Consider the following 17208-nt stretch of genomic DNA (forward strand, 5'->3'; position numbering starts at 1 on the left):
TTTTTTATTCTATTATTTGTTGTGTTATCAAACGCAGTTCTCATTCTCGGAATAAAAATAAAACATGTTATCAAACACATTTTTTTCCTCAAAAATTGTTCCAAGGCACAGAAATAGAAAAGAATTATTTCTTTTCAGAAACAGTGCTAGGGAAAAGAATGGTTACCATGCACACCCTAACTTTCTTAAACTTGGGATGAATTGCACTATAAAATGTGCCTCTATTTATGAGAAGGAGAATATTTTTGATATTACCGTTGCACTGAATGGTGGGTACGATTTCTGTTCAAAATGAAATTACAAATTATATATTTCAAAAAGTATATAGGCATTGTTTTTTTCTCTCTCAACATATCAGTACATATGTTGTGTTTTAATTGGGAAAATATAAATATTACGATAGTATATTAAAATTTTCGTATAAGAAAAAGGTTGCTGCTTAGCCCACAATTTCTCGTGGTTAATATTACTTCAATTAGATAGTCACTTTCATGTGAAAATCAGGAGTTTAGCCACAAAAGTGGCTTTACATTTTTTGTTTACGTTTATTTTATGTATATTTTTTGCTAATTTTAGTTCATGATGATACGAGATGTATATTGAGACTGATCCTGACATGATTTTTTGGATATATCACATTCTGACCATAGTTTCCTTCTATGTCATGTGTTTCAGAGTACAGTTGTTGTTTTTTTTTTCTGATTCTCGCTAAGGATTATTTTTAGATTTAAATTATTTGCTGAGGACAATATTTAAATCTGGGAATGAGTACCACGTGATACATCAGACCACAAGCTTCACATAATCGGAAGGAATTCGTAATTACACAGAAACTATCAAAAATATAGATCCAGCTATACAGGGAGCTTTCTCAATTTAATTTCGTATTATTTTATTTTATTTTCATTTTGTATTATTTTACATTAGATTTTTTATTATATTATTTTACTTTAAATTTTAGATTTTCAATTTAATTTTAATTCTCCACCCATCCTCAATCACTAAATTTTGGTGAAATTTTAAGATGGTGAAATTATAAATTTTTCATTGTGCTTGATATATATATATATATATATATATATATATATATATATATATATATATATATATATATATATGCAGAAATGAATAATTACAGAAGATTGTTTATTTCTTAGATTAAGAGTATGATGATGTAAACTATATTTTCAAACATAAATGAGCAACAGTCAAGCATGTTTAATAATTCACCGGAATAATAGAAAAATAACTAGACTGATCAGAAAAAGAGTGAAAGACGAGTCTTGCACCCGTAGCTGTAAGCTTTTGAGCCTAAACAGAGAATTTTTTTCTGGTGCACACTTTACTGTTTGAATCACTCTAGAACTTGTTTTGTTTCTGCTTGAAATGGTCTATGGTATACACTTGTTGAAATAGTAGAGACAGTTTTTTTCTAAAAGCTAGATAGCCAAATAACCACCCTTGATGTTTATCCTTAGATTAAACTCCTTGAGCCTAGGCCTGTTTGTTCATTTACACCCTATTATGCATAAGCCACTCCATACACATCCTCACTTGAATTGATTGACTTTCAAATTTAACTGAGGGGCTGAGTGTAATTGAGACAAAAATAGAGAGTTCAAACTCTAGTGCATGGAAGAAGAGGTGAAAAGAGGAAAAAGCCAAAAAAAAGTGGTGGAATAATGAAATGAAAAGAAAAAGGTTGAAATGTGTATCTGTAAAGAAAAATGAAAAGAAAGAAAGGACTCATGTTATATGAGTAAGTGAAAGAAGAAAAGAGAAAGAAGAAAATAAGAAAATATGTTTGCTATGTGTTGAACAGATATACTAGTTCCTCTTTGAAATTGAATTTTGATTAGTAAGCCACTTACCTAGATGATTCCTTCCCTGTTACCTCGGTCACATTACAACCTTAACAAAGACCTCTTGATTGACTTTGTATACTAATTAGACTGTGGAGAGTGAGAATATAACAAGCCTATGGTAGTGTTAATTCAGTGAAGTAGGGGTAAAACACATACCCTCAAACACTTGAGTGTGAGTGAATAAAAGAAAATCCCAGTGAGGGAGTGTTGTGGATTTGAATTATACTACTCTTTATCTTGAGAACTCATGTTATGATTTTATGACTAGTGAGTTGTGAATGTTGCTTGAGCTTGATGTGTCATTGCTTTTAAACGTGAATACTCTGATATCTTAATGGCAATTAGTTTCCTGTTGATAATTCATTAAGCATGATCAACCGTCTCCCTTCCCCATAGTTTTATTCTAGTTAATTGCTGGGGACAACAATCTTCAAATCTGGAAATTGTTTGATAAACCTCTAGTTTATCTTATTTTATAGACTAAAACTTACATGTATTATCAAGTTAAATAAGTGAAAACTAGGGTTTTTGATGTAAAAACATGAACTATGTGAATTATGAATTAAATAATTTATATTTGCTTATTTTGAAAGTAATTGATGTTAAACGGATGCAAATATGACACCTGGAGATATAGAGATCAAGACTTGAAGATATGAAGATCTCAATTGAAGAAAATAAAGAAAATCATGTTTCTTGAAGAGGAGGCTTAAACTTCCAATCTGGAGCTTAAGCCCCCAAAGTAGCCAAAAGCCTCTGTCTGAGAGCTTTTAAGCCCCCAACTCAGGGCTTAAGTGCGCTACCTTTCAAGAAGTTCCTCTTCAAAGAGGGCGCTTAAGCTCCCATCACCGCGCTTAAGCGCCCTACGTAAATCTGCATGGCTACCCCATGGAGGCTTAAGCGCCAAACAGCGCGCTTAAGCGCTCCTCACGACCCAACTTAGGCCCATTCAATGTATCCACCCAGGGCATGGGTTCTTTGCCTTTAAAAAGATAATTTGGGGAAGAATTAAGTATTCTTGGCAATTCTTGGCAATTGGGAGCAGAGCAGAAGTAGAGGGAATCACCAGTTCATGTTCGTGAAGGTTGGAGACGGATCAGAATCAAGCTTGTACTGGAATTATTGAAGAATTCACCATTCTAATATGGAGTTTGGGGGAGATTTCTTAATTCTTTTCTTTCTTGATTTCATTATGTCCGGCTAAATCTGTATAGTAGTTAGGATTAGATGGAACTCAATTTATTTTTTATGTCTTGAATAGTTCTTTACATTAATTTTCCTTTTTATCATGAATGAATTGTCTTTTCTTAATGCTTTCTATGAGCTTGAATCTTGTAGATTGATCTTAGGTAAATGCATAACAATAAGAATGTTGGTGTATAATCTGTATCTGACAATTTCATCGTAATCTTTATTAATCTAGGAATAGATATATGGTTTTATGCAATCTTGAGATTCTTGAACGTAATGCTTACCTTCTTGGGGAATAACCGGGGAACTAGGGTTCTTACAAGATTGTAAAGACTTAGGGTGTCAAGGGATTGAATCCTAATTAAGTTAAAAGAATCGATTGAATTCATATTAAGTACGATTAATATAAAGAGTGAACTCAGACGTAATAGACGTAATAGAGAGGTTGAGGGAAATCGAAGTCCTAACTATGTTCTTTTCTGTCAAGTAAATTCAAATCTTTAAACTCTTGTTATTATTCTTGCTTTTAATTAGTTTTAATATTTTAAATTTCAAATTAAATCTTGATACAAATCCAAAATTGATTGTCCAACCTAAGTCGAAGTAGTAAACTAGTGATTGAATTATAATCCTCGTGAGAACGATCTCTTACTTAATACATTATATTACTTGTATGACCGGTACATTTGCCCTAATCGCATACCCCACAATTTCTCGTGGTTATCTAGACAGTCACTTTCATGTGAAAATTAGGAGTTTAGCCACAAAAGTGGCTTTACAATGACCTCATTCCTTACGACATGTATAAGTATTTGGTGCATTTGAAAAGAAAATTTTCTCGCTTAATGAGGCAGAGATATTGTTGATCTTTCTGCACAATGCTCGCTGGTTCAACTTTCCAATAATAGTCAGAGGTTTGAATTAAATTGGTATGATAGAGAAAGGCTGGGGCCTGGAGTTGATGGGTTTTAAGCAAGTGCCTACGAACCACGATATTGGGTTTGCCGGAGTAATTTCCGATGGCCACAGCGATTACCAAGATTATCGTCATCGAAGGAACTGGATACATCGGAAAGTTCATCGTCGAAGCGACCGCTTTTGCTAGCCACCCCATCTTCGCCTTAGTACGAGGGTCAACAACTCTTTCGAATCCACAAAAATCACCCATCATCCACTACAAAGCATGGGAATCAACCTAATTTATTATTCTTTTGATAAAAAACTTTAAGCCTAAATTTAAAGGGAAATGATATTATGACAAGTTATGTTCTGACTACCAATCAATCTTACCGTTAGATCGATTATGTTAATTCAATGGTTATATTTATTTCAATCTTTGTATGGTCATGATTTCCCAAATTTAATACTTCATATTTATTTTTACCTTTGTATGGTTATGATTTCTCATATTTAATGCTTTCACTTTAAATATGGGGAATCATGATCATACAAAGATGAAAATAAATATAACCGTTGGACCAACATAATCAATCTAACAGTGAGATTGATTGGTAGTCACTTTGTAGTAACACAACTTGATTGTCACAATATCCTTCCCCAAATTTAAATATAAAAAAGTTGTCCACGTAACAAGAAAAATATACGTCTTTCAATTATTACAAGTTAAACATCACCCCTGCATCGGAAAGAAAAAAGTAACCCAATGAAATCATCCTAAAGGGACCCATTACTAGGGTCAATTTGATTTGTGAAAAAACTTAAGGGATATATAGCGAAAAAAAAAATTACAATTTCTTTGTAAAATAGTTAAATCATATATAAGACAGAAAGCAATTCAAAAGACATCACAAAGCTTCTAATTTTTATTATTAAGAAAGACAAAATTTTATGCACACTACAAAAAAATATGTTATTCGTGGAGGTTATTTTGTGGAGGTTTATAAAACCCCCAACAATTATGTATATAGTGGCATTTTCAGAGGACGCCACATTTTATTTCCATCTTTTTAAAGTTTTTATAATTTTCTAGCACGTTCTGACCTCCACACTATTTGTATTCTCAAAGTTTTTAAATTTTTTTCCATTATAACTTTTTTTAACGGATAATAAAATTCCCAAGTTTCAAAGAACGAATGGTTACATCCTCCTCTCTGCTTCTTCACACGATGCCTCCTCCTCCCTCGCTTTCTACTCCAAAGTAACCTTAACAAGCTCACACACTCTCTCGTTCATTCTTGCCTCTGTTATCTTCGTTTTGATCTTTTCTTTGTTTTTGCGAATTTGTTGCTTTGAAGGTTCAATTCCGATTCCAACGATCAGGTTCTAGAGAGAAGCAGTAGTTAGAGTTTCAGAGAGAGCTCTGTTTCCAGCACTTCCAATAAGTCTTCCTCTTCCTCACTCACAAACAAAGACGGTGATTCATCGGAGGATGATGAGATCAGATCACGAAGCGTATCGTTCTCTGCAGTCGCTCGTTACCATCAGATGAAGTTCAAGGTTCCTTCTATATATCTTCTCATGGATTCTCTTTTATAATTTGTTCTTCTTCATTATCTGGAATAATTTGTGGAAGGCTACGAGGCGTGTTGAATCTCAGATGTTGTATGAGATTGAATTAAGAATTGATATAGAACTGGTAATTTTAGCTGTGCCTTCCCCTATGTGTTTTTTTTGCTTGTGAACGTGACTTGATTTTGGGTATTTTCTTCAATTTTTATGAAACTTTAATCAATAATATGTTCTCTGTTTTATTTGGTCATGACTCGTAGATTGTTGCTCTGATCCAATACTTTAACTTCTGACTTTGATGCAAATGCTGCATTCTTCTGCAACACTCTTTCTTACCTATGATGATGGGTTGTATGAAAGGTTTGTTATTATTATTATTATTATTATTATTATTATTATTATTATTATTATTATTGTAGTGACATTATTATTATTGTGGTAATGAGGTGGTAGTGCAGATGGGGAAAGCACCATGTTTTGATAAACATGGAGTGAGGAGGGCAGCTTGGACTCCTGAAGAAGATGAAGCATTGGTTGAGTACATTAAGAAGCATGGCCATGGAGGTTAGCGTACACTCCCCAAGCAAGCAGGTGCAAGTTCCTATCCCCTTTCATTCTTGTTCTTTTTCTTCTACGCATCTGTATTATGCTTGTTTTCTTTCTTAGTTTTGAGCTTTTGGAACTTTTGAAGGTAGGGGAAAATAGGGCTTACGGTAGAAAATCTTGGTAGGTGTCTTTTATTTTGATATTGCTTTGCTGCTGTAATGTCTGATCAATTTTGTTGGCTCTCCTGCATTTCCACTTTCCACCTCTCCAACACTCATCATGATTGGGCTGTAATTACAACATCATGGGGACACATACATCAATTGTTGAGTGCTAACTGCTAGGTACTAAGTTCTAATGCATAAAAGAGACTTTCAATTTCAATCATGAATTGATTGCTAATAAATATAACTGATGCATTCTGTGGTAGTATAGGTATTTTAGTAGGGGTTAGTATTAGTTTAGCAATAACTCACTTCATTCCCATCTTAGCAAAAACAAGTTCGCATTGGAAAGATTTTCCTTGACCTTTGCCTCCCCAGATACCACGGATGCGAGGAACCTGTAAAAATAATGAAACATGTTAAATGTGTTTCCCTATTTTATAAAAGTCTTAGGATAGTATGTGTGGGAATCGTATAACTAATTACATGCCTTGATGTTGGGCAGGGACATGAAGTTCTTAGTGATGTGAACAACGAGCTTGTCCATAAAACTGATTGTTTTACAATCATTTGTTCACATAATTAATAAGTGGATTCTGTTTTACAATATGCATCTATTAAAGCCCTCACTTTATTGATTATAAATTATTAACAGGCCTTTTCAGTATCAATAGCATCAAAATTATGGTCATAAGGTTAAAGGAGGGTGGCTGCTCTTCCTCTTTGGTTTTATTCTAACACCAAAATTTAACTTATATAAATTAGGTCTGCAACTATTTACCAAATTCCTCAACTACTCCAGCCAAATTCCATATTAACCTCCCCTATGTTGGATTCCTTTTTTTATTAATAGTATTTGATTCTTTTTGGACTCTGCATTACCTACGAGGGACATATATCTCTATTGGCAGACAGATACATCATGACCAATTCCATTCAGGTATTCCATGCCTTGTCCATTTAATTGGTTCAGTTTGGATTGTTATATTCATGGGTCAATTTGACAGATGAACATCCTTCCTTACCATGATGGGTAAGTTTAGCCCATTCTGATTTAATTTTTGAGATAATTTTAATTTAATTTATTTGATTATTTATGGTTCATATAAATAGGTGGTGGGCCCCTTCAAAATTTGACCCTGTGAAGTCACCTATGCTTTTCTTCAAGGCAGGCCAGCCGGTGATCCCTCCATTACTACCAGATCGAGGCCTGGATATGGTTTTGGAGCACATGGTAATTTCTTTGCATTCTATTCCTCTTCAATGTTAGGAACTAGGAACTGATGTAATCTATAGCTCTTAAGTTAACTTGATTGAGTATGAAACAATTACCAATTACAAGTATTGTGTTAATTGACCCTATAGTTTTTTGCTTCTGCTGAGTTTTGTACATTTAGTTCTATAATTATTTTTCCCGGCAATGTATAAAAGTAAAAACAAAAACAAAAGAACATGCTCATTTTTTGTTGGAGAAGGTGAGGTGAGATGCTTATGACAATTAGAGATCGAGTTTGTTCTCAATTGTTTGTTGGAGAAGGTGCTTTCCTCATTGTTGAAAGGAAAAGAAGATGCTCATTTTTTTGGTTTTGGAGGGGGGGGGGGTCCCTAGTTCTATAAAAAAATAAAACTATTGTTGCCATCGATTCTCTCGTGATTACATGGCTGCTATGATCTTGAATGTCAACCTCATTTAGCCTCCATCTGGTCTTTTTACGAAAGGACAGGCATGAGCACAAACATCTCTTGTTGATACTTGATTAAAGTATATAACTTTACTTCAAAAAACATGTATAAATGACCTCTTTATTGAAAAAGATCTATAGTTGACCTCTTTATATGATAGATAAAGGAAATTAGCACTGAGAATATAGATTGGTCAACATGCTCTTCCCTTTTCAATTGATTTTCAATTGATACATCTGTATTTGGGAACTATCTCGAGTATTAGCAGAATATTTATAAGTATCTCCTCGTTTTTTTCTTTTTTTTTGTTTCCTAGCCCCTTTTTTACCCTTGTGCGATGGATGAGAAAATTTTGGACTTTGATTTACCCGTGAAAATAAGATGTGAAGATCCTGGATGCGAAAGTTGTTAAGTAGAAGAGAAAAAATTAAAATAAATAAATAAATAAAATTTGATTTGATTTTCTGAGATTAATAGATTTTTATTGCTTTTGTTATTAATTTGTTTAATGAAAGATCATATTTTAGAAACCAAAGGAATTAATAGCGTAAAAGAGAATTGTTTATTGGGAATTTATGTTTGACATGATAAAGCTATTGAATTCCTAATTTGCATTCTATTCACTTCCAAGCTATTGATTGAATTAAGAGAACCGGTTATTTTAATGGAGTTATGTATAAGCTGGATTGTTTGAGCAGGGGTGCTGGTTTAGGATATCTTCATTTTGAGAGTTATACTGCATTGGCACCTAAAATTTGTATGCTTTCTATGTTTGAACAAAATCGTTGTTTGTTCTCACGACTCAGTATTTCCTGCATGTATGCTCCTTTTTTGTAAAATTATCAAGTTCTTCTGATCTGTATGGTTAGATTGTGAACGAATTGCTTATTTTTTTATTTTTTTGCAATCAGGTTCATTTACACCTTTCTTGGCCTTGGAGTTACGTTCTGTGTGATCACTTGTTCCGGTCACATTGCTGCTGAAACTGCTAATGGTTGTTGCCTGTATGGATAATTTGTTTGGATAATTTGTTTGGTTTTCGAAATAAATTATTGTTGATGAGATTCATTTTGGGATAAGTAAATTTTAAGTGTGGCTTGAATTTTTTTCAAATAATAAATAAATTTATACTTGAGAAGGTTGTCTTTTATTATTCAAATAAAATCATTTCTCGTAGCTCATTTTTTATTTTTTTTTAAATATAATAAACAAATTGTGGAGGTCTATGTCCTCCAGGAAGTGATAAATGTTGTGGAGGTCTATGAGTGACAGAAAGTCAAATATATTGTGGAGGTTACTAAATCCCCACAAATAATACAACATTTGTGGGGGTCTTAAATCTCCAAAAAGTGTAATATTTGTGGGGGTCTCGAACCTCCAGAAAATACTTCAACAAATTGTGGCCCTGCACAAAAACCCCCCACAAACTATGTTGTGGCGAAGGCAGAACTGGGGGTTTGGGTGAATGCCACAAATGTATTTTGTGGGGGTCAAAGACCTCCATAATATGAAAATATGACCCCCACAAAATGCTTGAATTTTTGTAGTGGCATAACAAAGAAAAAAAAAACTAAAAATCCTTATTTATCTTTTATTCTACGAACCAATCCCTTCCTGCTTATTCCCTAACCATTCATTGAAAAACCAAATACTAGATAACAACAAGTCAACAACATTGGTATCGTACTCCAAACTTTTGTGGAGAAATAAAACTTCAAAATTCTGAATGCTATTATTGTGGTTGAGATGCAAAACTGAAAAGAAAAGAAAAGAAAACCCACGCGTTCTCGTGGAAAGCACCAGCGATAACAAAGGTGACGTACACGAAGTTGCCGTCCATTATAATCCTGTAAATTCTATCGAACCACCAAGTCTATGGTTCATATATGAATTGCGACCTTTTCTAGCTTTTAAAGATATTTTCTTAGCTTTTGCACACAACAAATGGTTGACATGCATTATCTTTTCATTTTCTTTTTAGTCTTATATTCCTCATTATTACATCAACATGTCATCTTTCCAACCACCTAAAGCTGAGTTTTTTTATTTTCAAGAGTCTCTCTTTCATAAAGTCCTACGTACACCATGCATCACTTCAAAATTCTAGATCTTATTTATTTATTTATTAAATATTCAGTTACAAGTTAAAGGTTAGAAAATAAAAATGCGTAAACAGAATCAACTGAGCTAGCACATCAGTTTCTCTATATAAGAACTTCAGCTCCATTTCGTTGTCCAGAGAGCACTTTTGCATTCCATATTCTCCTATTTGCTTTTCCATCTTTTCTCTCTGTCAAAAACTATCTTGCCGGATAAATATTCCAATGGCTGCAGCATTCTCGAAGATTCTTATCATTGGAGGGACTGGTTACATTGGAAAGTACATTGTGGAAGCGAGTGTTATGGCTGGCCACCCCACTTACCTCCTAGTCAGAGAGTCACCCATTTCCAACCCAGTAAAAGCAACCATGATCGAAAAATTCCAGAGATTGGGCGTCAACCTAGTTTTGGTACGTTAATCCATATTCTTAGGGAACAATGTTTAGGAATCTATTTATTGGTAGTGTTTGATGATGTTCATCTTATGTATATATATACAGGGAGATATAAATGATCATGAGAGTTTGGTTAAGGCAATAAAGCAGGTGGATGTGGTTATCTCTGCTGTGAGTTACATGCACTTACCTGTTCAACATAAGATCATTTCTGCTATTAAAGAAGCAGGAAACGTTAAGGTACATTCAAAGTTACTCTTGTTGAATTTACAAAAAAAAAAAAAAAGTTACTCTTGTTGAAGCGTAGATGAAGCTTAACTTAACTCGATGGTTGAATATTCATGACAGTGTCCTCAGATTATAATTTGAAGAAGTTATAACTTATTTTGAGCTTGTTTTGATTACTATTTTATTTACAGAGGTTCTTTCCTTCGGAGTTTGGAAATGATGTGGATCATGCTCATGGAGTAGATGAAGCAACCGACCTGTTTGATGCTAAGGCCCAAATTCGTCGAACCATTGAGGCAGAAGGAATTCCTTATACCTATGTGGTGGCCAATTTCTTTATTGGACACTTTCTACCCAATTGGTCAGATCTTAGAGCCATAGTTGCCCCATTAGATATAGCAATTATCCTTGGGGATGGAAACCCCGAAGGTAAAAATATAGTTTTGCACCATACATTATAAATTTACATATCACACATCTTCCTAATAACATTCCATTTATTAACAGCTGTTTTTAACAAGGAAGATGATGTTGCTACTTATATCATCAAAGCAGTTGATGATCCAAGAACCTTAAACAAAATTCTCTACGTTAGACCGCCCGCAAATACCTTGTCATTTAATGACCTCGTATCTTTATGGGACAAGAAGATTGGAAAGACTCTTGAAAGAGTCTATATTCCAGAGGAGCAAGTTTTGAAGATAATTCAAGGTTAAGGAGTGATAATTATTGTAAATATTCAAGTTGAAAATTTTATCTTGTTAGTTATTAACAATTTAATATGAATGTTTCTTTCAGTTTCACAAATTAAGTTCATAGGGAAGTTGAAATTCTGAGCTTAGGACTTTTAAATATGTAGCTATGCTAACAGTTGCAAGTTGTTTCTTGTTCTTGCAGAGTCATCATTTCCCATGAATATGGGCTTGTCAATTTGTCACGCTGCCTATGTGAAGGGAGACCACACTAACTATGAAATTGAGCCCTCATTTGGTGTAGAAGCTTCAGAGCTCTATCCTGACGTCAAATACACCACCGTGGATGAGTTCATCAAGAAAAATGATGCTTGCACACCATTTTACTTACACCAGTTTATATCGATTTAAGATATGCAATTTTTTTATTAAAAAAATTATTGTTTGATTAATAAAGTAACAATAGGTTACTAGATTGTTAAACAGATAATATGGGTTAAATAAAATTATGTCATTGACTAGTATGAAATATCATCAATGTTTGTTTCTTAATCAAATTGTCGAGATACAAATTTTCAATAAATTATAATCATTGGATTGACGAAAATCAATGGTTAATATTTAATTGTAAGAGTTGTAAACAAAAGAGGTTGTAAATATAACCTCTCTCTATATATATATATATATATATATATATATATATATATATGTTGAGTATTGTAAAACTTCATTGTCCAAATTAAAAACCAAGGAGTTGTAGTGTCTAGCGATGTTCTGATTAGGGATGTGCATGGGTCGAACCGAACCGGATATTTTAAAAAACCGAATTGAATTGGTTTAAATGGTTCGGTTCAGAAGTGGTTCAGTTCGGTTTAAAAGTGGTTCGGTTCGAAACCGGTTCGGGTCGACCCTCTTTTGAAAGGAATCTTTTTTTTTTAAAAATAAAGTTATAAAAATTAATTTGGTTCGGTTTGAAAACGGTTCGGTTCGGTTCGGTTCATGAACTGGTTCTTTAAAATTCGGTTCGGTTCATGTACTAGTTTTTAAAAGCCGATTATTTTAAGGAGCGATTCGGTTCGGTTCATGGTTCGATTCAGTTTTTTGATTATTTTGCACGCCCCTAGTTCTGACCATATATGAATGAAGCTATTCTAATTTTGTTACATTTCTATTGAAGCCTCGTGTTTTTATTTTACTTTGCTCCTTACTTGAAAATTATAATTAAGTTATTATTATTGAAAAAAAGGACGCTATAGTATGTAGAAACGTTGCCCTCTATCGTAACTTTATCATTTAATTTATGCTTGAATTCCTAACATAATTAGCTGAAAGAGCATGAATTACCACATCTACTAACTTGACAGCCTCAATAGTGCTGGCTTCGACTTGGAGCCAACCCTGAGCATAAAATGTAACCCATAAGACATTTTCAAAATCTTTTAACAAGCGGATCTTAAATTTTTATTAGCCAATTAACGAAGAAGCGAAGAATGAACTAGAGACACACTAATTTTAACTTGATGAAACACCTTAACTAATTACCTATTATTTTCTTATTAGAGACATCGGTCAAGTGATTAATATGATTCCATTTTAATGTGCAAGGTCCCTATTTGCTCTTCAACTATATGATAAAAGAAAATTCGTACCTTGTGCTTTTGTCTAGAGTATATGCGCAGCTGATTTATTGATTTATGGAATGATATTTTGAACTAAATTGGGTTTCTTATATTCACTAACAATAATATATTAGAACAAAGAGTTTTACCAACCGAATCACTAATACATCTTACAAGAGAAATGCCAAAGAAATAGTTCAAGAGAATAACAGCACAATTGTATTAGAATTTTACAGAATAGTACAGAAGTGCAAAGATCATAGATTTGCTCAAGTAGAAGTTTATCTTACTCGGGTAAATGGTCTAAGTATATACCAAAGCTAAGGATCAGAGGTGGTCTTTAGAAGGTAGCAGTGTAGAATTTAAATAGCAATAGTTGAAATGAACAGAGCCAACAAACACAATGTGCAGATGAGAGTTTGTTCAATTTAAAAAAATGTTACTCAAGTAAAAGCAAACTCTTACTCGGGTATATGATTTTGGAAGTAACACTTCAAGTACACTAGAAACAGCCTATATGAAAACTGTTTTAGTTAATATGTTCACCAAGAAAATTGTAAAATTTATAATCCAATTTAAGCTTGGCAGAATTAAAATTCAAGCTTCAATCTATAACAACTATAGCAATGTTATGAATGAGTGACAAGGCAATGATATAATGCCATGAATATTCAGATGATGTTGTTAATCCACGGCTGAACGGAACTGACAAAAGAAAAAAAAAACGAAAAAAGATTTTGATTAGCAAAGGCAAATGCAGTTGAGAAGCTCTAAATCGAGTGATGCAATTATATACACTTTGGTAACCAGCAGTGCAAATATGCAGATTTGTTCCAAATATTCAGGTCACAGTATAATATCTTGAGTAATTCAACCAATGCACCCAAGACAAAAAATATCAGCAACCACAGATTCAAATATCAATTACTAGTGCACTTTTATGAAAGTTCTGATGTTAGAATTGATATATCTAAGTGAAATGGTAGAGGCAGTAACCTATTCAATTGAAATTATGCGCAAGATACTGCTTGATTGTTGCAAATTTCACACAAAGAGCAGGTAAATTGCAACTCACAGTACACACTAAAACCACAATTTAATACCTCAGGTCAGTAGTGCCATATGCATGTGCTTCAGTCAAAATTGAGCAGTACAAGTTTTGACACTTGTGTGCAGTTTTATCTCCTGAAATAAAATTTGATTTCTAATATATTCAAGAGTTTATAGCAGCCCAAAAACCAACCTACTTAGATAAAAAAATAAAAATAAAAATAAAAATTGCTAGGCTGAAGTATAGTTCACCTAAGAGAGAGTAAGAAACTTCAAAATTTATGTGATATACTAACATAGTCTATTTAGTACACCACTAAAAAAGTGGACAGAAATCAAATATTCCAAGAATATCATGATGATGATGGTACACTAAAAACTAAATTCAAAACAGAATTGATTAAAGATGATATATCTGAGTTCATTAACAAAAATAATTTTTCAACACAATTCACAGGTGTATTGCAGAAACTTAAAATTTAAGGTAGCGAGAATAATACACAATATTCATCTTGGTTCACTACCCCTTAGTATAATGGGATAACTACATCTGGACTGAGTACATATTGATATTTTATTGATCCAAGAAATAGTATAATGCAATCACACTTTTCACATGCAATCAACTAAAGTATCACAAGACTATCCTAGTGTTGAAAGAGCTACAAACTCCACGAAATTTCTCAAGCCGACCCACGGAGCTCCACAACTCTCTGCCAGAGGTAGGCACAGGGGGCTAGGGTTGGCCACCGTCCCTCTTAAAATTTGGGGGAAAAAAATCATGATTAGGTCTCCACAACGAAAAGGATAGCAGGTTGAGATTTAGACAAGTTACTATTGGAAGCTTGACTTTGAGTGAAACTCCCTTCCCTTACTGAAATAAGTTTAACTGATATAAACACTAATTTGTGAGATTGAAGAGAAAAAACTGTCGCTATATTTACTTCCTATGCTGAATCATTGGCCTCCTTATTGTATGGGCATTTTCATCTCTCAATCTCAAAGGGATTATTTCTGCATTCATGGATACATGTCTCTGACAATTGTCAAAGGCTACTTTAAAAGCAATATTGAAAACTTTTGGCTTGCTATTCTAAAATAGAGAGCTTTAGTGCAAGTTTCCCTTCCCTTTTCTGAAACAATTTTGCAGCCAAGTAAACATTAATGCAATGGAAACTATTCATTGAAGTGTAAAAGCCATGAATGTGTTTGGCTTCTATGGTCAGCCCTTGTCTTGCTTATTGTATCCGAATTTGCTTCTCTCTAGAAAAAGGGGCTATTAGTGCTTTGGAGGATAATATTTCCCTATGAAAGAATGCTTTGAGGGCGTTTGGTACATGATAAATTTTTTTTACCAGGGAAATATAATAACTGAAGAAATGGTAGGAAAGTCAGTTTGATGGAAAAGTTTAAAAAAAGATGTTTGGTTGACTGAAATATTACGAGGAAAATTTATATAAATTTGCAAAGTCTATGTTCGGGAGGAACTTCGCACCTGTTTTTTCACTTCCCAAGTTATCTCAAAATACTACATCTCAAGTGGTATTTTGTAACGGTGAATTTCACCTGAAAATCATCACAAAAGTCATTTTCCCAGCCATCCTATTTGCCTAGTATTTTTTTCAAAAACTTGAACCAAACGTGGTATTTTCCAATATCCACTTACACTTCCCCATCAAACCCAAAATAAAACTTCTACCAAACATATAAAGGAAAATTGCAAATTCATGACATGCTTTCCTGAAATTGACCTTTGCATATGGGAAGAATAAAGTTGTGCATTATATAGGTCTAGCATATCTTATTTGGTATGAGAACATTTGGATGGGGGATGCAATCATTTCTGAGAGGCAGACAGGCATATACTTGAAGACAGTGGCGGATCCAGGAAATTAATGAAGAGTGGACACTCAATTAAGTCTGGTCTGAAATGTGACTTGCGAGCAACTGCCGACTGGCTGGGTCTAGTTTAGATCTAGATCTGTACGGATTGCGACTCAAATGGACCGATGATGGAGGAAGAAGTAAATGTTCCAACTTCCAATAACGGAAATTGAGGTTTGAGAGGAGATAAATCAATATGTAAATGCATACAATGGGTCGAATAAAGCTCTCTGCTGTTAGGTTTGGATAATGAAGATGGAGGAGAAAAAAAACTCTCGAAAAAATAAAATAGAATGAGGGAAATTAAAGGAGTAAGATATCGTAACAACCAATTAGGGTTACAACCAATTAGGGTTACAACCAATCAATTTCACCGTTAGATCGATTATGTTGATCCAACAGCTATATTTATTTCTATCTTTGTATGGTTATGATCCTCATATTTAATGTAAAAGTATTAAATATGAAAAATCATAATCATACAAAGATGAAAATAAATATAAAGTATTAAATATGGGGAATCATAACCATACAAATATGAAAGAAAATATAACCGTTGGATCAACATAATCGATCTAACGGTGAAATTGATTGATAGTATTCCTAATTGTAGTAACCCTAATTAGTTGTTACAATATTCTACCCCGAAATTAAATTGGAAAAACATGAATTTTAAGAGAAGAGTATTTTTATATTTTTGTATCATAATTTAAGGGTGGGCACTTGCCCCCCTTCTCTTCAACCTCCATCCGCCTCTGCTTGAAGGCAATATATGCACATGTTTGAGAGAGGTTATAATTATATGCAATCATTTCAATGAGTCAGTCATGTTGATAAGTTTTAAAGCATAAGGAGGTTTTATTGCAAATGACCCATAGTTTGAGAGAGGTTATAATTATTGCATTATGTCCTAAAAAGTTCAACTTTTTAAGTAAATACTATCATACTTTAAACTCTTTAATAATGTAACTATAAATGATAAAATTATAGTCTTACATTCATAGTTGATAAAAATTAAATCTACATAAATTTTATTTTTCAAAAGGACAATTATATTTATCACCATTTTACTCTTACTATATGTTTCATAATCTTTTTTACATTGTTCAGTATAAGTAAGAGGCATAGTTCTGTTTGATATGGAGTTATATGTTGTTTTAAATTTTAAGAAGGGTTGAATATTATTTGCTTCTAGCATTGAGCATTCTTTTTTTTTTTTTTGATAATATGTAAGGCTAGAGACAGCCCCACAGAAACTAAATTAAATTAACTTTGCGAAAAGAACAAACATGAGAAAAGTCTGCTAGATACAGCAACCAAAT

The 17208-nt window shown here is 33.3% G+C and overlaps 1 protein-coding gene and 1 long non-coding RNA gene across 5 annotated transcripts; both read left to right on the forward strand.

The window, feature by feature from the left end:
- The first annotated feature begins 5173 nt into the window (after positions 1–5173).
- On the forward strand, positions 5174–9009 carry LOC133298424 (uncharacterized). Of its 4 annotated transcripts, XR_009749798.1 has the most exons (5): positions 5174–5214; positions 5312–5513; positions 5786–5885; positions 5972–7469; positions 8830–9009. It is a non-coding gene; the product is annotated as an uncharacterized LOC133298424 (long non-coding RNA). The 4 variants fall into 4 exon arrangements; XR_009749796.1 differs by lacking the exon at positions 5174–5214 and having other exon boundaries at positions 5264–5513; XR_009749797.1 differs by lacking the exon at positions 5174–5214 and having other exon boundaries at positions 5264–5513; positions 5984–7469.
- Positions 9010–10239: 1230 nt separating this feature from the next.
- LOC133297369 (phenylcoumaran benzylic ether reductase POP1-like) lies at positions 10240–11744 on the forward strand. Its single transcript, XM_061496494.1, has 5 exons — positions 10240–10428; positions 10519–10653; positions 10833–11070; positions 11149–11352; positions 11539–11744. Exons 1-5 carry the CDS (start codon positions 10243–10245, stop codon positions 11742–11744), a joined length of 969 nt encoding a protein of 322 aa, XP_061352478.1. The 5' UTR covers positions 10240–10242.
- The last annotated feature ends 5464 nt before the right edge of the window (positions 11745–17208 follow it).

This window comes from Gastrolobium bilobum, unplaced genomic scaffold (assembly GCF_033153095.1).
Source record: "Gastrolobium bilobum isolate Gb01-03AN ecotype WA unplaced genomic scaffold, APGP_CSIRO_Gbil_v1 utg3870, whole genome shotgun sequence".
Lineage (NCBI taxonomy): Eukaryota > Viridiplantae > Streptophyta > Magnoliopsida > Fabales > Fabaceae > Gastrolobium > Gastrolobium bilobum.